A 25,206-nucleotide genomic window follows, 5' to 3' on the forward strand; every position below is an offset into this window, starting at 1 on the left:
CAGACAGCGGGCCTGACTGACCAACCCTTTTCCTTCTGATTAGTCTGTCACAATGTTCAATGTTTTTAGTGGAATTCAGAAAAGTGCAAGTTGTTTAAGATTTAGGATTTCATACTGCACATTTATAAAGTTGGAAGACTCACAAGAGACAGATTGCTGTCTTTTAGTTCTAAATCAAACTCCGATTACATTAGCAGGGAGGCAAGTTTATTATAATAATAATACCTTTATTTATATAGCATCTTTTAAAAACAGACAGGATGAAAAGAAATACAAAAATACTCAGGAAGACCACTGAACAACAAAAGGCCAGTCAGTCCAAACAGAAAATGAAAGACTAGAGAGGCAAAATTGTAGAAACAGAGTTAAAGATTTTCTAAATGAATCAATACAACACCAAATAAAATAAATAAATAAAATGCTACATCCAAGTAAGAGAGTAGAACAAGGAGAATAAAAAAAAATAGAGGGTAAAACCATAAACACATGGCTAAAAATAAGAAAAATAGTAGTAATATTAAATAAATCAAATAAGTAAATAAATAAATAAAAGATAAACAAGGGTAAATAGAACAATAAAGAAAAAAAATACACAATAAACATAGATAAAACAAAAAATACAGCAAATTAAATTAAGTAGCCAAAAAAATTGTACAGACACCTTGAAGTAAGCTTGTGTATTTTTTTTTATCCAATAACAAAAACTGACTGACTACAGTAGCAAATTTAAAAAGATAATAAAAATTTAAAAATTATATAAAAGATAGTGTATTTTAAAATAGAAAAAATGTGAATAATTTGTTTTGAAAGTAATTAAAATGTTAATTGACTGATCAACATTTTTCTAATAATTTGATTCATCATAACAACCAAATTTAACAAACAAACAAAAGGAGTAATACAATAATCCACTTTGCGACACAAGGAATGAATGATGGAAGAATGCTTTTCTAAATCTTACTTAGACACAAAATGACTCAGTTTGGCTGTGTTTTTGAGATTCCGGGATGAGGATTTAGTTACTTTAATTACATTACCCACAACATGACTTCATAGCATTTTTGTTAGATCCTATCCTGCCATGTAAATGCTCATGGCTGTCAAACTCCACATGCCTTTGGTGCTTGCTAGTCAAAAGTTTGAACTCTATTCCAAAAACCTAGGTAACTAGGGGAAATTTACAAAGAAAAACCTTTAAATATCTCCCTTAAGAGACACAGAAGAAATAGAATTGTTTTCATGTGACAAGTTAACAGACTTCATGAGTGACCTTTTAGTAAACTGATAAATAAAATAACTCACTGACATATGAACTAATGTTTTACTTTTGATTCTTTTGTTTTTTTAATAATGAATACTGGCAAAATGATCAGATACAGATGCACACAGGTGTCTTTTTTATCTTTTTGAGGTCGTAACCCTCAAACAGGTGTTTGATGTTGTGAGGCCCAGATAAAATGTCCCCGCAGCGCAGAAATATCCTCACTACAATGGTTTTTAACAGAAAAATTGTCCACACAAAGGCAGTAAAAAGCATGAACAACACACACACACACACACACACACACACACACACACACACACACACACACACACACACACACACACACACACACACGCACACAGACACAGCAGCACTTTTGAACTTTTTTTCTGAAACAAGCTCCACTCTGTGGTCAGAAAACAGCAGCACTATAGACCGTGAGAATAAACCAAAACATTGAGCTGAAATTAACCATAAAGCTTAATAAACTCAAACAGAGCTAGAGAATTGAGTGATAACTCTTCATTAGTTCCTCTTTTAGGTGACTTATGATACCCTTTCCCATTGTTGCTGTATTTTAACACATTGTCTTATTGTCATAATAAATCATATAAATTATAGCTGCTTTAAACATTATCCATAACTTATTTTGTTCATTTTATGGTTTAATGATCTTCTCTGTAAATTTCATCTCCCTACATTGTAGTCAAAATGTTGTATCAGATGGAGAAGTATACTAAATCCTTATTTTCTGTATTTTGTGTAAGAATGAAAATGCAAAATGTTCAAAATATGAAAATCTGCCTGTTTGTACAATAATGTAATCTTCTCAGATTTTAAGATTTATTACCAGAAACACTATAGAGGACATGATGTCAGCTATTGTCCTGAATAACCTTCAAGGAGCCTCTAGGGAACATTACATGAAGGCTCTCTGAAGGTCCTCTGGAGATCTCACAAAACAACATTCAAAGAACTTTCTCTGAAGCCTCTTTAAATGTTCTCTCAAAGTTCTACTAAAATGACTAAGCAATGTTCCTTGGAGGTTTCCTTGAGGTTCTCTAACGCACTGGTTCCAGGGGTGAGGGGGTTTGTGAGACACCAAGTCGGGGTTGCAAGATGATTTCCTGCAATCCAATCAGAAACGGCATGTTTTAGCTACAATTATTGCAAGAGATTAAAATAGTGTTTAAACTTGAACACGCCCAGGGATAGTAAGGCTTGTTATTTTCAGGGGCAGAGGGTGAAAAGTTTGTAAACTCCTGCTCGAAAGTTTCCACAAAATAACCTTCCCTAAAGGTCTGTAGTTGTTCCACAGAACTGTACAAGTCAGTAGAGCTGTATTTGTTACGGCACATTACTGAAATAAACAATTAAATGACATGTATCCTCTGACTCATGAGATGTTTATTCCTTGATGCTACCCTGGGGCTAAACATGTTAGTCACAGTGCTGCACTGAGAGCCAGATGGGTTTTTAATGGAAACTGGGCAAACAGGGCGGTTCTGATTATGAGCAAGTAGATATCAATTACAAAACTATCCCCTCTTCTCATTTCTGTTTTATCTTTACCAGCAAGCAGGGAAAATTCCCACAACATTGGTTGATATTGCCTGCAAGTTGTAGCAATGTTTAACAGAAAACATTTTAATCCAATGATCAAAGCATGTTTTATGGTTACTTCTGATTTCTAGTAAAGTTCTTATAAGGTTAAAAGTTAAATAACGTTTTAATTGGAGCATTTAGAGGATATTTGGAGGACGTTCTCATATTATGTTCCCTGACAACAAAAGAAGAATGTTCTCAAACCGGTATTCAAAAATATTTTCAAGTTGTTATCAAGACCTCAGACAGAATGTTTCTTTTCTGAGGATGTTTTTGGGATGTTGTTGAGGGAATATATTATAAAACATTCCCACAAATTTACATAGAATTCATTCTGAATGCAACATTCAGTTAACATTTTAAAAAGAACATTTTAGAATGTATTTAGAGAACTTTATCTTGCCTCTAAGAAGAACAGTGTGGGGACTAAAAATAAACTTCCAACTAAAAATTGGAAGAAAAAATTATTGGCTCTAACAAAACAATAGACAGTTGATGCAGCTGTGCCATGTGTCATATTTAAGTGATGTTACAAAAAGACAGCTCTGAAGAAGGATGATCATGTAAAATGCTTTTTGGTGTGACTCCTTTTTTCCTTTCTTATCTGGTGGCAGAGAATCATAAAAGAGGGGTGGGTTGGTTTAATCCAGCTGTGTGCCACAACTCATTTATACATCACAGGTGTGGCTCAGACTTCTGGATACACCTGCATCCTCACTCATAGCTCCTCCGACAAGCCTTCTCTTATACGATTACATACTACTTTGTCATAATTTTGCGCCGTAGGCTTTGACTGTCTTGCTCATATATCTGTCTCAGTCTGCGCTGTGTGCACTACTGACAGCTCGAGTTTGTAATTTGAGGGAGACACTGTGATGTATCTTCTGCTGCAAAAAAGAATGGTCAGAAAATGGCTTGCATACTGCAAAATGAAGTAGATGAACTAGGATATCCTGGTGTGTCATTTTTTTTCTGGTATACTATGTAGTGATATGACTATTGAAAAACACCCTAAGACCCTTTAATTAAATTACGTTCCTGTATCCACACTACCAGACTCTATATTATGTAAGAAAAATGTGTTTTTTGCACTATAACTGCGACAGTCAAAGGTTAAAGCTCATTACTAGGAAGAAGTGCTAAGTCCCAATTTTATGCAAACTAAATAAATCAGTGCGTACTTTGTGAGGGCAGCTACAGTATTAACTAAAAGTAAAATATGTGTGATTGAGAATAGAGCCTATGTGTGTGCAGGAGAAGAGGCAACACTTTCAGGACCACAGTTGTAGGAAGCATCTTTCTGCCTGTATGACTTTTGGTTCAAGAGGCTGATTCCACTTCAGTGGTTTATTCCTCCAGATAGTACTTTCTGTCTAAGCACTTATAGTTTTAAAAGGTTTATTCAATCCAAATATTATTTCCTAAATAACGAGTTATGGTTGTAAAGGTCGACCACCCAAAATATTACTTTTGGGGCTCCACCATGTTCCACCTCTTTGCTCTGTCCCTCTAGGCAACATGGCTCAGTAAGATTCCTAATAGTAGCACTGGCAAGTAGGTCTACCTCATTGCCAGTCTATGATAGTCTGTGGTACCTCAGTGGTAGTCTATGGTGCTATAGTTGCAGTCTATGATATCTCAGTGGTGGTCTGTGGCACTTAAGTAGAGGTTTGTGGCCTCCAAAGTGGTAGTCTGTGGCACCTTAGTGGCAGTCTTTACACTTCAGTGGCAGTCAGTGACACTTCAATGGTAGTTTGCAACACCTTGGTGGCAGACTGTGTCACCTCAGTTGCAGTCTGTAACATCTCAGTATCAGTCTCGGTAGCACTTTGTTGAAGTCTGTGGCATCTACGGACACTTTGCAACACCTTAGTGGAAGTCTGTGGCAACTCATTGAGGTCTGTGGCACTAAAGTGGCAGTCTGTAGCATCTCAGTGGCAGCCTGTGGCACTTAAGCAGAAGTTTGTGGCACTAAAATCGTAGTCTGTGGCACATTAATGGAAGTCTGTGGCTCCTTAGTGGCGCTCTTTTACACCTTAGTGGCAGTCTGTCGCCTCAGTGGAAGTCTGCAACATCTCAGTATCAATCTCAGTAGTACTTTGTTGAAATCTGTGACATCTAAGTGGAAGTCTGTGGCATTTAAGTCACAGTTCACAACACCTTAGTGGAAGTCTGTGGCAACTCAGAGACTTTGTGTCGCAGCCTGTGGGTCTTTAGTGGCAGTCATTTCACCTCAGTGGGAGTGGCTCTAAAGTGGCAATCTGTGGCACTTCAGTTGCAGTCCGCGGCAGTCTTTGGCACCTGAGTGGCAGTTGTTTCACCTCAGTGGCAGTCTGTGACACTTTAATGGAGGTCTGTGGCATTTTACAGTGTCTGTGGCCACAGGAATCCCACAGACTTTCAGTGCTACTTGGAGGATCCTGTCCCCTCTCTATTTTTCAATGAATGAACAACAGCTGAGGACAAGTGTTTAACTCACAAAGCCGTGTAAAGTACTTCTGATATGTGAACTTAAAAAAATATTAAAATTTTTGAGGCACATTTGAAAGCAGCACTGCTGCGACCCCCTCCTGCTGACGTCACGTTGCTGAATCAGCTCCGCGTCATCGGAGCAACGTCATTTACACACATAATTTTCAGGTGAGTGTAGTTGGATGACTTCCACCTTTGGCAGCAGGTGGGAGTGAAGTTACTCAACAGCGTAGATGATGTTTGTTCAGAAACTGTTCCGCAAAATTCCTTCGACAAGTTTGAACAGGACGAGCAGCCTGATGGTGTTGGTGATGATGATGATGATGATGATGATGATGTAAAGCGTTTCTCTGCTGCTGGGCTGGTCCCGATCACTGCCTTGTCTCCGTGTTTGTCTTGATACTTGTGCTGTTGCTCCGCCTTCAGCGCCTTGAATTGAAGAGTGGATCCGCTGAGGAAGCAGACGGCGGACTGCGCTCAGGACGCACGAACACAGCTGACGATGGCGGACAACAAGATGGGCCCGAACCTCCAGGCTGGAGCCGGATTCTTTGCCAAACGGGTCCAGAAGTCTTTGAATCGAGCCCAGGAGAAGGTGAGCTAGAAAAACACAATTTTTCTCTGAAGTTACACTGAGTGCATTTCACTTCTTCACTGCGCCTACAATGGCTGTCATGAGTCTGGTAACACATGAGACAGATTTGTTCAAGCTTCCTCGGTGGTTTAAAGTCATTAGGGGCCCAGATCTTTCCTTAGAATTACTCTACTAAGCTTCTGTGGAAGCAAAAACATGAGGAATATCTGACAGCACAGGCTATAAAGTTGTGTTGTTAAGAAGAAACATGAAAATGACTTTTAAGTTCAGTTTTGCAAATGAGAGAATGTAAAAATGACTGTTTTCTCATGAATCATGCCATTTAAAGCCACTTGCAGTGGAATCTGTACCGTTATCTTAGTCTACGCCTACTTATAAGGGTGTGAAATCATTCCAACGGAGCTTAAAATGAAAAGACATAGCTCTTTCTGCACTCTCCTCAATGCAAAAGACTGTAAACCACAATCTCTGTGTTTCCACCTGCCTACATTTAAATGATTTGCCCTTTTGGCCGTTAGCCTGATGCCTTATTAAAGCAGTAGCTTGGACTTTCCCTATCAGAGCACCACAGCTGTGTGTGGACACACAAAACCTGCCACTTCCTGACTGTGCACTTCCTCTCGCTTTTCTTTCTTACTCTGTGGTTGACTTGTTTGATTTCACTGCTGCGCCTAAAAACAGCAGCTACAGAGGGTTGCATGAACTCTGAAGACTTAAAGGGCTATTTTGAGGATTCAGAGGGCTTTTTAAAACTGTGGGTAATGGGACAATAAAATAATTTCAATTTGAAGACCATGCAGTGTGTCATTCAGATTTTCAAACACCTGCATGCACTGGACTGTGAACAACACTGTTCTAGTTAAATGTGTGTGTAGTTTAGGTGAGGCACAGGAGTGTGTAACGCTAGAGAGTTGTCTGTTATGGCTGTCTGCTAAATCAGCTGGGCCAGTATTGGCACACTTAGGCATAAAAGCTGCTAAAAATGTTACCACCCTTCAGTTTGTCATATTAAGAGAGCTAATGGGTTAATTTTTTCCAGTGTAAAATGTGCTTATCAGTGCATATTATGGTCGCAAATCTCCAAAAAATGAAAAAAGTCAAGGATCCTTGTTCATGTGTTTATTTTTGTGGAAAAAAAATCTGATCTTTTAAAAAGTTTCCACTATATATATCTGTTTGTCTGAAAATCCAGTTTCAGGCTGTTAGTTATTATTGGAGAGTAATTATTGTCTGAGTGATGCTAGAGTTTAAGTAATAACTTAAAAAGTGCATCATCTGTTTAATTTTTTTTAAATATTAAACAATATCTCGACAACAAATCCTGTAGATTTTTCTTTTTCAAACTGTGACCAACATAAATAATGAGTTGGATATTTTACAGTTAAAAAAAAATAAACTTGCCACTGATAATTGGTGGACAAACAGTATAACAAGAAACTTGCTTCTAAATAAACTCAAATGTAGTTTGGCTTTTCAGTAATGCACTTTCTTGTTACTAATATGATTAACAAGATGATAGCAGGCCTTAACTTGCCCTTCCACTATCTCCATGGTACCATTTTCAAATTCCCCTTTACTGCAAGAAAACCACAACAAAAACCTCAGAGCAGCAACCTACAACACTGGAAATTTCAAACTTTTTCCAAAGGTTTGGATTGTGCAGTAAATCAGTCATGCTTGTTTTGTTAAATGAAACCACCCTCCATTCACCAAAACATTGCCCTTGTAACTATTTTGAGCGAACACCATTAGTACATCCTGTTCTTAGCCCCACCTAACATGATTGTGATTGGTTTAAAGAAATACAAACAAGCTAAAGCTTTCTTTCCCACTATAGTAGAATGATAGTAAGGTGCAGTCAGACCATTCTATACAACACTGAGCCAGTGCAAGGAATGGTCTGACTATGTGAAACTACTTATCATCTGACTTTTATACCAATACGGTTACATTCACCATACAATCAGATTAAAGGAATGCCATCCAATGGATTCATGTTGGTCACTTTAACAAATAAACTTTCATAACTGTTGAGGTGAAACTATGCACACCATCCATACTCGGAATTTCTATTACCAATAATGCAAATCAATTACCGACAGTTCTATCAGATATCCAGGTGTGTTATACTAGCGGTGGCTAACTTAGCCTTGGGATGCTAACGTCTAAATAAGTCTAAAATGAGAAGTTGAGTAATCTGACATAATTTTCCACATCCCAACATTAATTCATTTTCAGGTTTTAACTCCAACCAATGCTGACTCTAGTGACTTAGTTTGAGGACATTCATCGGATGTCACACAGCCTCCTCTAAGGACATAAAGGACTTTTTCACATTTTCTTCCCAAACACCAGTAAGCAGACTTTGTTGTGTCACTCTGTTGATGAACTGTACTCACTCTGACCCTTTTTTCCAGGTCCTTCAGAAACTGGGTAAAACCATGGAAACCAAGGACGAACAGTTTGAGCTCTGTTTCCAGAACCTCAACAAACAACAGGTACTTCAGCACACTTTAACACGGAAATGTCTCTCTATATGGTAGTCCCCCACTCTCTTCAGCCTGATCCAATATAAAACTTTGCTGTAATTCACTTATATAATTACAAAGCTTGTTTTATTCTCCACTAACAAAAACTCCAGCTAATTAGTGGTAAATCAAGAAAAGAGAAAGAAACCCACAATGACATGTTTCTGTTGTTGCATCGAGATGCCAAACCACAAGTTCAGACAATCAGCTTGGCCTTGAAAACAGGAAATACTTTGTATAAGATGCAACTCTCTCTTATTTTCTTATCTATTCTGTTTAAGCAGTGCTTATTATGTCTTCCCTAGAGATCTGTGAAACAGCATTATCCGTCATTCTAAGAGACATGAGACAACTTTGACTCAGTTATGGTTCCTGAAAAGAATTTAGACTATGCCGATATGAAAAAAGAAAAATTCTATATTTATATTCATAGAATGTTCATACCACTCTGTTCATACTCCTCTTCTGTTAATACTATATCATGCTGTCTATACCATACTGCATACACACTGCACTTTGACTGCTTTTTTGCACCTCTAGTTAGATGCTAAGCTACAATTTGTTGTTTTTGTACTGAAGCTCTGTGCAGCATCAATGAAATTTAATGTAATCTAAAAAATAAAATTTTAAAAATGGTAAAATGTGCAACTACTCCTTGTAATTCTCATAGGTTTTGCTGCTACAGCATTTCTTGTTCTGATGTGTCTGTTAACTTGTGTGCTGATGTTAGCAAATTTTAGAGGATGACTTTTTTCTTCTGTTTTTTTTTTTTTTTTTTTTTTTTTTTTGCATTTTACCCTTAGGAATGTGGGGAAAGAGCAGGAGAATTACATGCAGTAAGGGTCTATGGGGGCTGGGAACTTACTGTTGAAATGCTTTTGTAGCATTTTGTATGCCCCCAAACCGCTCAGTTATCAGGTCGCACTGATGATAGCAGACAGATATTGCTGCATAATTGGAACTGCACAATCGGTACATTGCTATGTTTGTTTGTACTTGTGCTACTGTTCCATTACATTTCAACATACATCATTATCACCTTAGCAAAGTGGCCACCACTGCCTGTTGGGCAAGTATTTTAAGTCCACTTTTAAGTCGCTCCAAGCTCATTTAGCGTTAAACCCAACAACTACAGCACATGTTGGGAGGGAAACTGCAGAGGAGCAACAGGAAGGAAGTCTGTGCACTGACAAGACACGCTGCTTTCACTTCACTACCATCACCACATCAAATGTTGTGATTCTCATTTAATTTTAACTCAGCATTGTGGTCAGACGTTCAGGTGTTATGATCATATGCAGATTAATCCAGAAAGGTTTACGCTGCAAATAGAAGCAGCCCTCTGCCAAGCAGAAGCACACTGATGTAGTCATTCTGTGTTGAGGAAATGATAAAGCACAAGCGGCACAGATCCCTCATGCAGATAGTGTTATCGAGCGACACTGAATTTAACTTTATTTTCTTCTTTGCTTCTGCACGCAGACCGACGGGAGCAGGTTGTTTAAAGATGTCAAAGCCTACTATGCAGCAGTGAAAGGTAGGTTTTACCAAACATACTCAACATATGCAGACACAGCACTGTGCTCTTTGTTCAGGAGAGCTGGTGAAAATTTAGGGAAGTGAATTTCCTCTATTCTTGGACCCTGTGTCAACTTTTGCAATTCTGTCTGCGTTGCCAGGTTGTACAAGAGCAAATAAAAATCCTCCGGTGGAAAAACAGCAGATGCAGCACTGCTTATGTGATTCATGCGCAAGAAACTATTGTGTTTCTGTTGTTGTCAGCTTATTGCTCCTGCATTGTGAGCTCCGATCAGGAAGCCGCTGTTGTTCTGACCTTTTCGATGTGGGTGTAGCAACAGCGCCACAAACCCTAAAAACAATACCACCACAGTGCTGTGTGTGCTGCACAACCTCGATGATAAATCCTTATGGAGTCATGGTTACATTTTAAGATTTTCTTTTTTCGTCCTCCTACACTTTCCTCTTCCTTTTCCACAGCCATGCATGAGACGTCCAAGCGACTGTCCCAGACGTTGCGAGAAGTTTATGAATCAGACTGGAACGGAGTGGAAGACCTCGCTCTCATTACAGACGTAGGATTATGATATATTTTATGCAAATATGTGCTTCAGCCATGTTGTGAGATCCGCATGTTTTGATAAAATCAAGTTAATTTCTAATGGTTGGGCTTGTTTTCAGAAAATTTGGAGCCACTATGAATGTTTAATTAAGGTATATCAAGGTTGCCATGAAAACCTACACTTCCAGACTGGAGTTTGTCAACAGGCACACTGTACACATATGGTAGAGACATTAAAGCTGCATTAATCAGTTTGTTTTTAAGCCGTTTGTGGCAGAACAAAGAGCTGATCATCACATGTGAGATATTATCACATTTGAAGTTAAATGGGCTAACATTAGCAAACAGGTGGTCCAGGTTTAAGTCAAGTCCAATAATCATTCTCTGGTTTGGTCCGAATGAGAATAATGAGGATAATTTCTAAGTCTTTTGCAGCTCAAAACTCCCAAGTTGATTAGCTGCTAACTTTGGCTTGGTTTTGAACAGGCGCTTATATAGTAACAGGGTTGGTGATAGCGTCCAAGTTAAAAACACTGCCCATGAAATCAAAGCATTGAGCTGAAAAATGGTAAAATGGAATTTAAAATTAGGTGAATCAGTTATTAATTCTTTGTGGGTTGGTCACTGCGAACGACCACTTTCTTGTTGCACATATTTATTTTTTACCATTGTTCCAATTAGAATATTGAGCAGTGCAGCTTTAAATGCATGCAGTCATCCTAGAGATTTTCATCACTGTATTATTATCTTGTTCAAACTCGAAAAAAATTAGTTTTTTTTGCACAAATTTTTTTCCAATGGTGGTTTCACACATTTCACAGCTTTGTCAGAAATGAATTAGACATTAAAATTTTAAAAAATTACAGTCATGAAAAATGTTTGTATTTACCTGCATTCATGCTAATTGTAACAGTTAAGTTCTTGATTGAAGTTGACCCTAAAGTCCCTCTGCAGTCCAAGATTTAAACCCTAAAACGTCATCTGTCTATATAAAAGTTACATATTAAAAGGTTTTCTCCATGAAAATAATCCCTTGTTGCTCTATAATTGCTTAGTGGTTTACCCTAGAATTTGCAGATTTAGGAAGTCCCTGCTTCTCTCTCTTTACGCCTTCACTACTTGCTATAGTTTGAGCATATGAGCTTCAACTGCTCAAACACTGTAAAAGTGCTGAGTAATGGCAATTTGTAATATTGGAGTAATTTAATCATACATGTAGAAACATGAGATCAGTTCTGAAGAAGAATAATGATCCAGAAAGTCCCAACCTGCAAGTGACAGGATTGATTCCTTAGGTTTGTGACATATGAAACCTCAGAGGTGTTTTTTCAGACTGTCGTCAGGTGGGAATGCTCAGACATGGCGTTGACTACTTATGCCACTCATGATCCGTCTTCCAGCACACGAAGACCCTATATAGACATCTTAACCAAATAAAAATATCCTTATTTTCACAGGAGGGATTTTCCAGGCCAGATTTTGCATATAGTTTAAATCAGTGTAGCTTTCCATATTGTGAAACAATGTTCATTTATATATATTTGACGAACGTGTTCGTTTATTTGAGATCGAAGACAAACAACTTCTCTCAGTTAAAGTTGTTTATTCTGCAACAACTTGCTTGATGAAGGACCATCACTGATTAGAGGACCAGAGTTAACAAAGGGTGTTAATCTGCAGGCGTCTTCCCAGTAATGGATACAGTTTACAGTATACAGTGCATATTTATGGAATGTGCAACAATCTCATTGGTCAAAAACTGGTGGAGAAGTGCTGCGGTTTAGATTTGGCGCTCTCTTTTTGGTTGAAAGCCTAATACACCGCTCCCACCAAGCAATCCTCCCAATCATCACCAACTCCTGACTCTCTGTAGGAAGAGGGGAGATCCTCCTTACGACTGTGACAGATTGATAGGTGTGCTTGCACATATCATGTGCAGGAACTTATGATCTTGTCATGTGCCTGATGGACCCAAATGATTATGCTCTCATTGATGGGGGTGACGTACATCTCCAATTATTCACACTTCATGTTTATTCACATAATGTTCTTAAGACAAGTGCAGCCTTCAGTGACAAGCATCCGGTCTGTATGTGTGCACCAAGCGTGTCAGGGAGTATGTGTCTGCAATGCATGTTTGTGCGTCAGATGTGTGTTGAGTGTAAGCTGGCGTGCATTGGCCCTCTGTTTGACCCGGCTGTTCAACTTTGTTTTACCCCAATTCACATAGTGTGAGGTAATGTTCGCGACCCCCCTTACCCATCCTCAGATATATATAATGCGTACAATGCAGTGTGTCTGTGTTAAACTAATTTCACTGTGGTTAATGTTGAAGTACAGCAATGTGCTCAATAAAAAGAAGTGAGTTACATATGTATTAGTAGGGAATTAATAATACAGGGATAACATAATGATCAGTTAGTAATTAATTAGTAGTGAAGAGATAACATAATAATTAGTAATCAATCAATAGTGGGGGGATGATATAATGATTAGTAGCAAATCACCAACAAATGATTTCATTCAGTTTAGCAGTTAAAATTATAAATCCCAACACATACTTCTGTGTGGCACAGTCCCTGGCTGAAACAATGTTTGTGACTTGGATAATGTTTTCTAGGAGTTAGAAACACTTTTTCCAGTTGCACTGATGTGACACCAACTGTGTCTTTTAGAGTGAAGACTTGCTCTGGAATGACTATGAGGAGAAACTAAATGACCAGATAGTTCGCACCATGGAGAACTATACAAGCCAGTTCCCTGAGGTCAAGGTAACCTAAGGCTTCTTAATTCTAATCAGTCTTTGCAAAATTGAATGTCTGTTTTAGACCCCTCAAGCACTACCAGGCTGACTGTCTTTTCCCATTTTTGTTTTATAGGAACGAGTTGCTAAGCGTGGCCGCAAACTGGTGGACTACGATTCAGCACGCCATCACCTGGAGGCTCTACAGAGTGCCAAGAAGAAGGATGAAGCCAAAATAACCAAGGTAGTAACCATTAAAGTACATGTAACACAGAAATGTGCAGTGTTTTCTGATGACTTTGCTTTTAAAGTTCTTCCAAATCATCTCTAACAGGCAGAAGAGGAGTTCAACAAAGCCCAGAATGTCTTTGAAGAAATAAATAACGAGCTGAGAGAAGAGCTGCCTGTTCTCTATCAGAGGTATGGTTGACTGGATTCCCAGATTAGTGGAATCTCAGTGGAATTTAGATGAATAAATATGTAGGTATTCCAGATAAACAAGATGCACAGGGACTATTTGGAACATACAATAAATGAGTGTGTTGGGATGTGTAGGGCTACAAATAACAATCGCTTTCCTTCATTGTTTTCTCAATTGGTCAATTGTTTAGTTTATGTAATCCTAAAGAAAATTAAATAGTGAACAAATTGAATTGACAGTTTCTCAGTCTGACATGAATACATAACAGTTTTTAAAAAAGGAATAAACCTAAAATCGCACACATGCAAATGATATACTATAAAGCTTCAGGTTTAATTTCTACAGATGAGTAGGATTTGCACCATTTAGTGTTTTACTGTTTATTATTTTGGGAATTTTTTTGCCTGTGTTAGGTAGACAATGGAGAGATGATGGGAAATCTTCCCACGACAATACATAAGACAACACAACCAAACTTAAACACGTGTCATGTGGATGAGCTGAGTGTTAAACTGCTTTCTTTGTCCCTGCAGTCGGATAGGTTGCTACGTGACGGTCTTCCAAAACATATCAAACCTCAGAGACGTCTTCTATAAAGAAATGAGCGTGGTAAGATGTGATGCAGGTCATTTTATGTCCTCACTCTTATCCTGTTTACATGATGTATTTAATGGTGTAAAAATTAGAATGAAATCTCTTAGAACGGCATTTTTGCTTGTAGTTGGTTGCCTATGTTGTGCTTTACATTACAGCTGAATCATGACCTGTATAATGTGATGAAGAAACTAGAGACTCAGCACTCGGGCAAAGCTTTCATCATCAAGGGTCTGAACAGGTAAGACTTTATATTGCAAACATTGCCTCTTTGTGGTTCCCAACAAGAAATAACTTGACTTGTACTTACACACATGCAGACGTGGCCAAAAGTGGCACAATAACACCTCATTAAAACAATGCTCCATTCTTCCTGGAAAGTGTTGCAATTCAAAGCTAGTTTGTTGTGCCAATGTTGGTTCACCATATAATAGAACAAAGTAGTTGTGGAAAGAACTGAACACTTCATGTTCAACTAAGATCTTCTAAAAAGGTCTGAATAAAATTAATGAGCCCATCGACTAAGTGGATTATAGTCACAGTTCAAGCAGACTGTTGTTTTTATTCAATATCATACTTGTCTCAAATCATAACTTCATCTTATTTGACTGGAGAAAAGTACTCATTGTGCTGTTTGGTATCAGTGTGTGCAGCACTGTCAGCATGGATAAGATTAAAAAAAGATTGACATGCATGGTCAAGATAAAGCGTACAAAACTGACACCTGATGTTCTGCTGTACACAACTACAAATGTTATTGTAAAGTTTCAGAACCATTCAACTAGCTTTGTAATACTGTTTTCAAAATCTACTTCTATGAGCAACAACAATAATAATCTCAGGGCAGCAACCTACATCCTGAAAATGTCAAGTTTCGCCATAAGTAGTAGATAATCCATTTTAAAGAAGCCACTCCCCATGTGCAAACGTTCCACCAAAACAATTCTGCCATCACTATTTTCAGTTAACACTGACGGCACGCCGAGATAATGAGGTAAACCAGGCAGTTGAAAGTGCTGGGTATAATGGTCTAACTGTCTAAAACTAATACAACTGTAGCCAGCCTCTTTGGACGTGGGCACAAGAAGGAAAGCTGGTCAAAACTGTACAAAAAGATAGTTCATATGATAGAAAATTCAGACTCATGCAAGCTGACCACTGTCTGAGCAGTTTCTGAATGAAACGGGGTTCAGGAAAAAAGATCCAGGAGACTCTGTTTTCAAAAGAGAAACATCAGAAAGTCCAACTGGAGTTTGCTAAAATGCATGCTAACAACAAAGGGAGGAGTGTCCTTTGGGAACAGTAAAGAAACTAGGGGTTTATCACAAATCACATCAGAACTAATTCACATCACTGAAGAAAAAAATGAAGCTTTCAGCCTCCCCTCCACTACAGTGAACCAAGGAAGCTAAGTTGTGTTATGAGGCTGTTTTGCTGTGTTAAGCTCAGGTTGCCTTGACACTTGCTGGGAACAGTGAAATCAGAAGATTATGTAGGGAACAAAACAAGTCATTTTATCAGAGAGGTTTGTCTCAGTCATGGGTCATGGATCCTCAAACAAGATAATGACCCAAAACACGCACATTTAGAAGCACCAAGAATGGGTGAACAGAAAGAATAGAGCTACACTGGTATGATCTGCTGTGACTACTCATTTTAGCCCAAGGGAACCTTTATGGAAAGAAGTGAAAAAGGTCAGAGGAAGCACTAATTAAGCTTGTGTGCCAATATTTTGCTTACAAACAGTCAAGCTACTTGCTGAGAAGTGTAGAAGTCTCCTAAAAAGCCATCTGTTGTTGTGTAGAAAATCAAAAGCAATATATCTGCTCTATTAAACGTGGAACATACAGTGGTGGGTACCAGTTACTTCAGTCAGTCAACTTGTTTTGCTGAAAATTGTGTTTTCCCTTGAAGTGGAATTGTATCGAGACTTTTGGCCACATCTGTGTATAATGCTGCAGTTTCTGTCCCACATGTTGGACTATTAATATAAACTATGTCAGAGATAATGAAAGTACTTCTATCTCTCCAGCAACGCATCAAGCAAGTCAAAGAAGAGAAAGTCTTTGGTTATCTCCAATCCCATCCCCTGCAACACAGCATTCCCAGCTGACCATGTCTCCATCCTTTCCTCTACCCAAAATGGAAAAGACCCTGCATCTTCTTCCCCCGTCCAGAGAACTGAAAGCATCTCTGAAGAACGCAGCCCACCAGAAGAAGGCAGTGTTGCATCTAAAAGTGTCAGCTCATCAGACTCTGATCTCAGCTCTACTGGCACCAACACACCCAAGAGGCAGTCGGTTTGTGACAATGAGGGCAGCGACAGGAGCACGAGAAGTCAAAGTCCAGAGGAAGCTCAGGCAGCACCCGAGGCAGAAGCAGAGCTCGCTACAAACCAGTCGGATGACTCCGGAGTGGGAGTACTGAAGTCAGAGGCTGCAAGTCAGGAAGCCACTAGTCCGTCTGAGTCTGCAGATAGCAACGACCCGCAGAGTCCTGAACAAGATGCAACGAACGATCCACCGTCACAGGAGGCCAAGTCAAAACCTGCACCGGTTCCAGCCCCTCGTCGATCTTTCCGCTCCACAGAGAGACTCTTACCTGCCAACATGAAAGAGGAAACGGAGGAAGCATCTGAAAAACCTGAGACAGCTGGGTCAGAAGAAGATTCCAGTTCTCACAATCCACCAGGCTTCCTCTACAAGGTACATAAGAATGCTTTCAAGCAGCTATGTTGAAAATGACACTCATACTGATGAATCTGCAGAGAATTATTAGCTGAATTTGCATCTCCTTTCAACTTTTAGCTCACAGTTTAACAATGTGGCCACAGCTTTATTGTTTTAGTTCACACTCGCCACCCCTACCAGTTAAGTGCTGTTCTCAGCTGCTTTCAGGGGGAAAAAAAGCTCTAAAACCATCTTAACACTGCCTGCTCAGCACCAAAAAGACACGGGCATAGATGAGCTAATGGACATAGGAGCTAAACAGCTGCAGACATTTCCAACTAGAGTTAGTAGGACCAAAAACAAAGAAGTGAATATGGGACTTGGATTTGCCAAGTGTGCAGAAACAGGGCTCCAAATAAACATACATGCTCAAATTTACAACTGCTAACAAGTTGGTTATGTCAACTTATAGGTAGTGATACTGTACGTCACTGTTGTATTCTCTGCTTTATTTTTACTTTATATTTTGGAGAATGTTGAGATGTAAGACTTCATCAGTCTCAGAATGTCGGGTCAGAACGTTGACTTAGCATAAAAACTATTGGTAGGACAAGCAGCTAGCCTGGCTAAAGTTCAGAAGTATCTGTATCTTTTAAAGCTCACTTATGAACATATATGTCATTTTTGTTTATCTAAAATCAAACAGAAATATACAACCAGCCACTTGCTTCTCTTTTGTATGCTAAGCTAGGCTAAACGGGTTTTCCAAAGGGAGGTGTTTTCTTCACCATGCTTCATAGTTGGCCTGTTCAGTTGTTTACAGACTTCAACCAGCACAGGTTTTTGAAAATTACTGACTTTAATTCAAAAGCCTAGTTACAATACTTTAGAGTAATAACACATTTCAAAAATTCCAAACTATCACTTGAATTGTTTTTTTTTCTTGTTTTTACCAACAACAACAAAAAAAAAAACAGCATGATACATTCATATGAATATTTTTGGTTGATTTAATACAATTATTTATTACTCACAAGCCTGAGTATGCAGAAATCCATGACTCTCTCTGTGGAAGAAATATTATTTGTATATGGCCTTTTACAAATGTAATAGAATAAAAATTAAATATTTAAATGTATTTAGACAAAGTTAAACAAAATCAGCCATTTATAAGTAGATGACACTAATTGACAGATGTCAGATTTTAAGGATAGAATTTAAAATTAAGCCACAATGTTTTTTTTTTTTTGGTTTTTTTTTTGGACTTCTGATTGCATTGGAATTCAAATGCTCTTAAAGTTAGTTGGATATGACTCCTCATTCACGCAATGTGAAGATTCAGAAATCCACTTTTCTTTTTACTAAAGTGGGACAAACATTGTTTTCTTTTGTGTGTTGCTTTTGCACAGAGTTATATCTTTTTTGTCATTTTTGAGCAATTACACAACTCCATGTTAATAAAAAGGTTTGTTTCAGGCAAATTACAAAAAAAGTTAAATAAATAAATATATTCTTTGTTGAATTTGTCAGAGTTTTGGGGTCTGATATTTCTGTTTCTATTCGGAAAACTGCTTTATACTTAAAAAATATTTCCTGGAGTGTACTGGTGTGTTTCTTAACAAAACCTGCTTATCAGACTTAATCTGCTTTACAGAAATTAGTGCTGTTGATTTGTTTGAATGTAAGTTTTCAAATCGAGCACCGCCAACAAATTTAATTACCTTTGTTGTATTGGGTCGGAAGAGATCTCACGAGTCATCTCACAACCTGTAAGAATATGTTTGTGTTATTTGTGTGAACTCAGCTTGCATTAATGTACACTGTGCTTCACACCAGGGGGTGGCGCTAGAGAGCCATGCAGCGTCTGATGAAGGCCTGCTGAAGTTTGAACAGGGAGACGTCATCCTGGTGCTCACTGACTCTCTAGAGGTTTGTGTTTGTGTGTACTTGTGAAGCATATCTCACTTCCTGTGATTACACACATCCTGTAAACTCTGGACCTCGATATGTCGTTAAAGCCAATACTTTGTAGCTTTGTCGTTTCTGTTGAGGCCCTTTATGTGCAGCCTGCAGCTCATGTACTTTTCATGACAAGTGATGAGTTTTTATTTTTCCTCTCAGTAAAAATGTGTCACGGAGATTTGCGCTGCAGATAAAATGAGTCTGACAGCAGGAAATGTCAAGTGGAGGTCTCAGCAGAACATGAGTGGACGTTCTACAACCGTCACACGTGGTTAGGATTAGGGGTTTGGTTCTGCAGAGGTTCCTTATTCATATGTTTAAATGTCAGGGGACATATTCACTAAACATCCTGAGGCTAAAGGTAACCCCAAAGTTAGAAGAAACATCCAAAAAAGTAAAGAGTACCTTTAAGACTACTAAGATTTGGGCCTGAAAGTGTTTCACAAAGCATTTTAGAACTAAAAGTAACTCCAAAATGGCTCCAGATTAACTTTTATATTGCTTTCATATTGGTTGCATTGATGTGGCCAACTTTGTCACTTAGGTGCACCCTAAATTTATCACCGCACCTTGTACCACTATTAAATGCACAAGTGTAACCTAATATATCAATTCCCATGTACATCAGTAATTACTTAACACATTATGTGAATTATTGCAAACAAGAATAAATTTTAAATGTGTTGTACATCAGCTTAGAAACACACTGACCTGCTAAATGTTCATATTTTTTGTCAGGAAAAGTTGATTTATGGTCATTTTGGAGAGTATAGTTTCTGGAGCTCTTGAACCCACATTAGTGTGAATGGAACAGACAGAGCAATAGAAGCACCAGTCATGGCTTGGTACATCTAATAAAACACTCTTAGCTTATTGTGAAAGCCATCCATCTGACTGTAAATGTTATTTCTGAGATTTCTCATAGACATGCAGGCTTGTTTCACTGAGAAATCTGAGCTGAATGTGACTGAATGATTTTTAGCCCCGCGATCAACTGGCGACCAGGATAGATTTTATAAAAAGTCGAATAGAATAGAATAGAATAGCCACTTTATTGTCAACCAGAACATACACTAGTTGGTGCACATTATGACTGAAATTCCGGTGCAACAAGCTCCCCATCGGACTGATAAATACAAAAACAAACAAAAAATTTTCTAAAAAAGACAGTTCCGATATATACATGTAAACAACTATATATATATATATATATATATATATATATATATATATATATATATATATATATATATATATATATATATATATATATACATATAAATATGTATATATAAATATATACACATATGTGCAGCACCTCATGTGTTGTTTCAGTTCTAGATAGCACACACAGAAAAGTACAAATACGCTATGTTGCACCGGCTGTTTTACAACCACTTTACAAAGTTATTATTTAAAATCATCTTCATATACAATGATTCTTTCTTATCTAGAAGTCCTATAGGCAACTGGTGGTGCTTTACTTCACCTGAGTATTTCCACTTTAATTACGAATATACTGAATAGCCTACTGCTCTTAGTAGGAGGGCTACATTACTTATTGATACTCTGCAGTGCAGTCTGCTACTTGCAATTCGTTATTCCATGTGTGGTCAAAAAGCACATATTTATCCTCCAAAATAGACACAGTTAGCTAGTATGAAGTGCCAATATGGCTGTTTGATGGGTGTTATTATGGTCATTTGGGATTGAATTAATGGTGTTCAACGAGTCCAGAAAAAAAATGGAGATTAAAAGCACAGAAATGTGGCACACCAATCTTGCAATATTATGTATATTTACATTTTAATTAAAATCTTTTCTTTTCTGTGTATCTGGTCCAGTTTGCTACCATTTTCATGCCCTAATGTAGTTGTTAAGTCAACCGGTGTGTAAAGGAATTCAGAAATATAATGTCAACTCTGTCCCTTCTTTTAGCTTAGGAGTTCTCTCAGTTGGTCTGCAAAAGAAGGAAAATCTTTCTAAGGAACATTTAGTGCAATTTATTAAGCTTCCTAATGGTGAGATCAGACACTTTGTGATCCAGATGGTTTTTAGTCCATCCCTTACGGAGCAGAAAATCGCCCCACAAGTTAATTCTTACAGTCATTCACAAAGTATCTGATTAGCGGGTGGGGTTTGTGTCCTTAAGATCTTACATGTGTTTACTGTTTGTGTCTCGCAGCAGGAAGGCGTGGTGAGGGGGATCAGGGAGGAGAGCTGGAACCAACATCGGGATCTAGAAAATCACTCGGGGATCTTCTCGGAAAAACTCATCGAGCCCGTTCAGGCAGAGTGAGCCAATAGTCACTCCTCAGCCTGTCACACGTTGTTTCTTCTGACGTGCAGTAATGGTGACTCAGACACACACACACACACAACACACACACACACACACACACACAACACACACACACACACACACACACACACACACACACACACACACACACACACACACACACACACACACACACACAGGGAGTGAGCACATATGTTTGGAGCGCAGGAGCTGTACAAACAAATGAGCACAAGTCCCACGTGTTATGATGTCGCAACTTGAGGAACAAATGCTTTTGAGCTGCAGAACATTTTGTAAGATGTTTGAAAATTCTACAGTATTTCGCTCTTTTGGGTTTTTTTTGTATTTTTAACGTCCTTCCATGAGACACTGTGAAACATAAAAATAATCTTTTTAAGCTGATATTATAATCTTGTGTAAAATTTCCTAATAAAGTTCAACAAACAGTTTAATATAATAAGCTTTTGTGTCATGCTGTTTAATTCTGTTGGTAGGGCAAATTTCCAGTCTAAGAGATGTCAGTGGGATTTGCATTTTGTAAATAAAGGAAATCGTTGCTGCAAGCCTGCAGATAAACAGCCAGAGATTGAGAAAGAGCCACAATGATTCACTCGAAAGGAATGTGAAAATGTTGTCAAGACCTGGAAACTGAGACACAATGAGTGATTGACTGTGAGAAGTTTATAGAAGAGGGATCTGTCTTGCATAAAAACTTCGGTAGCCGGGTCCCACTTCCCCTGGTTTGACTGCTTCACTGTGTGGAAGCAATAAACTAAAGTGAGTATCTAGGAATCAGAAAGGCATGACCAGCTGGACTCGGGTAAAGGACGAGAAACGGCTAAAAGACAGATCTGTAATGCTGGTGGTGTTTTTCTTGTGGTTGTAATTAGCTGAGGTTGTCAGTGTGCACCTGCTCCAGCAACATTATTTAATTGTCAACCTCCGATGTTTCTAAAGGATCAACATGAAGCAGAATCACCTGTGATGCTTTACACTATTGGACACTGCATGCAGGGTGGTAGAATGCTTAGATGTAGTGACAAAGTACCTCAATTCCTGAATTAGTTGAATTGTAAGTAAAAAATTAGTCAAACTTCTGAAACCAACCATTAGGTGGGTATTAAAATTTGCACTTTATTGCTAAATGATCAGCACTTCTGGAGTGCTTTTTTTTATCTTAGTGGTACTCAAAGAGCTTGCATTGTTTTACCCGTTGACACACTCACAATCCAATGACACCACAGTTGCCGTACAAGGTACTTCCCTTCCATCAGGAGCAATTTAAGCTTTCAGGACACTTCCTTATGCAGAGGGGTTTGGATTTGCAGCAACAACCTTACAATTAGTGAACAACCTGCTCTACCACCTGATCTACAGCTGCCCACTAGTCCCAAGTGGATGGATGGATGTATGGATGGAAAAAATAGAGCATCACAGAGCTGCTAGCATGACTAATGAGTCATGCTAGCAGCTCTTTTTCCATCAATACATCCATCCATTTTCGGTGTTGGGTCACGGTGGCTGCAGCCTAAGCAGGGTAAATAAAATACAGTTGTAAACCAAAGTTTGCAGGCACCCGAAAAGATATATATCATGACACACTGAGTTTACGATGACTCCTATAACTTTAAATTTTCAATGATAGTATCATTGAAACACATGCGTCTTTGTCACAGAAACAATCATGCATTTTAGCTGGTTCTGAAGATCACAGCCTGATAACGACAACAGAACCATGTCATCCACAAAAAGCAGACATTCTACCCTGAGGTTAACAAACAAGACAACTTCCTAACTCTGGCTGTGCCTTGTAATCCTCCTATGAGTATCACCAACAGGACAAGAGACCAGGGGCAACCCACCTATTACATGTTTGGCTTTGTGCCATTACTACAAGCACAGCTTTCACTTTGGTTTTGTGGTTCCCACGACCGGATGGCTCGTAGTACTGGCCCTTCTGCCCAGGCTCCCACAGTACCTTCTACAAGGTTCCTTGTGGTGACAAAGTCATGGGCCATCTTCAGATCCACAACATGAATCTAGACTGACCCCCATCAGCAGCTCAGCAAGGGTAAACAACTGCTCCACTGTTTCACAGAAAAAAGTAGAATCAGCATTGCTCCTTCGGAATCCGAGGTTTGACTATCGGACGCTTTTTTTTCCAGTGCTCTGCAATGAAGCTTTCTCAGGGAGGATGAACAATGTGATACCCCAGTACCTAGAAGATGCCTTCCAGTCCCTTTTTATGAAAATGGGGAATGCTACTCTAAAGGCACAATCCCCAAGTCAGGACAACCCATCATTTTCCAGAGCCTTTAGAGTCTCAGGGTTGCCCTACCTTCTTGTTATATGCTAATTTTGCATGCCAGTATGTGCCCAAAATCATTCCATATTTCTATTTATATTTACAGTTGTTTCATTTTCTTTGTCTTAGATCAGTGTAATAAAAAAGCGTCTGGCATCAACACTCCTTTCTTCTAACACAATCCTTCAGTGGACTGAATGATTGAATAAATGCTAATATGCATGAGAATGTTAAGTTAATAACTTGCAATGTTCATCCTAGTGTGACCTGCAACATGCCTCAAACGCCAGTTTAGTTATTTGTATATATAGACTTTTGACATGCACTCTTCAAGTGCAATTTCTTTTAGTACAATCACAGCCATAATACCAAAATCCTAAAAAAAAAAAAAAAAAAAAAGCCATTAAAAATTTAAAATTGATTGGTTCCATCCAAATAAATTAGAATTTGTTAGTTTTTCTTGTAAATAATAAACAAATATATATACATAATTTGTATTTGAGTCTGTCCAGTGCTGCCACACCTTTTGAAACACAAAAATGACTGTTCTACAACTATTTCAGAATAATATTTGAGATTGTGGTACCAGATCAAGGGATCAGCCAAATAATGACAGTCCATCTCATTAGGAGCATGAAAGTTTGGGCCAGCTACACGGCAGTCTATCCAACAGCTGTTCAGACGTTTCATTCAAAACAACAAACATGAACTTGTGCCACTTGATGGAAAGACAGATTGCAGAAAGTTCATTCTCCGGGCATTATGAATATCTGTACATATTTCAATCTGAACATAAGTGGTACACCCACTGCCTGCCTGACATCTGGCTAGCATGGGATAGCTTCTGATAAGGTTCATACATTTATCACCCCGAGACTGCAGACATACTCACAGTGGGCGGAATTATTCAGTCATGTTATTAAGTGGAGTTGTTGAAGCCTGTAGGTGTTGTGGTGTGTACTATGAAAAGGGGATGCAATAGCAGATGTTCAAATTCACATTTTGTCAGAGCAGGTCTTATCTTCCAGTTCCACGAAAGTGTTGAAAAGTGCTAATCTGCTGATTAAGAAAAACGACTAGCATGAGGTGAGATTATCAACAACCTTTTCTAAAGTTAAGAATAGTATTTTTCTTCTTTCATTTGATGAATTTCAACTTGAATGTGACTTTGTGCCAATCATGACTTCATGACTTCAGGTGATTGATAAGGTTCTGCAAAGAGCTTGAAGGTAGGAATAAATAATGCAGCAGAAGCAGACATGGACTCCTTCCTGTTCCAGATGAGATTATGCTGCTGCATGACTGTCAGAGTCTCTGTTGTTGGAGTAAACGTCATTCTACACCATTCCTGCTAAATGAAGTCACCACGATGACACAGGGCTGCGAATAACAATGACTGCACTTGGATTAGATTCCCTTTCTCCCCTGATTACTTTAGGAATAATTCTTCATTGTCAGTGATGCAGTTTTGCCATGATTCTCTTATAAAATAACAGATTGTTACTGTAAGTGGTTCACAGCTTACAGAACATGATTAACAGTTTTTGTTTCTGCCAATAAAAGGGAGAAAGCATTTTCCTTCTCTGAAACTTTTTGTAAACACACTACTGAGGTATTTAACATGGCTAACAACTCTTAACATCGTTTTGAAATGTTTGTAGTTACA

The 25,206-nt window shown here is 38.4% G+C and overlaps 1 protein-coding gene across 3 annotated transcripts; it reads left to right on the forward strand.

Annotated features, from left to right (window-relative positions):
* The first annotated feature begins 5,675 nt into the window (after positions 1–5,675).
* bin2b (bridging integrator 2b) lies at positions 5,676–21,695 on the forward strand. Of its 3 annotated transcripts, none has more exons than XM_023299158.3 (12): positions 5,678–5,936; positions 8,354–8,434; positions 9,947–10,001; positions 10,463–10,557; positions 13,220–13,315; positions 13,424–13,531; positions 13,622–13,707; positions 14,242–14,317; positions 14,461–14,543; positions 16,335–17,007; positions 18,808–18,900; positions 21,122–21,695. In XM_023299158.3, the coding sequence occupies exons 1-12, from the start codon at positions 5,844–5,846 to the stop codon at positions 21,230–21,232; spliced, it is 1,650 nt and encodes a 549-aa protein (XP_023154926.1). In that variant the 5' UTR covers positions 5,678–5,843; the 3' UTR covers positions 21,233–21,695. The 3 variants fall into 3 exon arrangements, with proteins under 3 accessions (XP_035799220.1, XP_023154926.1, XP_035799219.1); XM_035943326.2 differs by having other exon boundaries at positions 5,682–5,936; positions 21,119–21,695; XM_035943327.2 differs by lacking the exon at positions 18,808–18,900 and having other exon boundaries at positions 5,676–5,936; positions 21,119–21,695.
* Positions 21,696–25,206: the final 3,511 nt, after the last annotated feature.

Source organism: Amphiprion ocellaris, chromosome 5 (assembly GCF_022539595.1).
Source record: "Amphiprion ocellaris isolate individual 3 ecotype Okinawa chromosome 5, ASM2253959v1, whole genome shotgun sequence".
Taxonomy (NCBI): Eukaryota; Metazoa; Chordata; class Actinopteri; family Pomacentridae; genus Amphiprion; species Amphiprion ocellaris.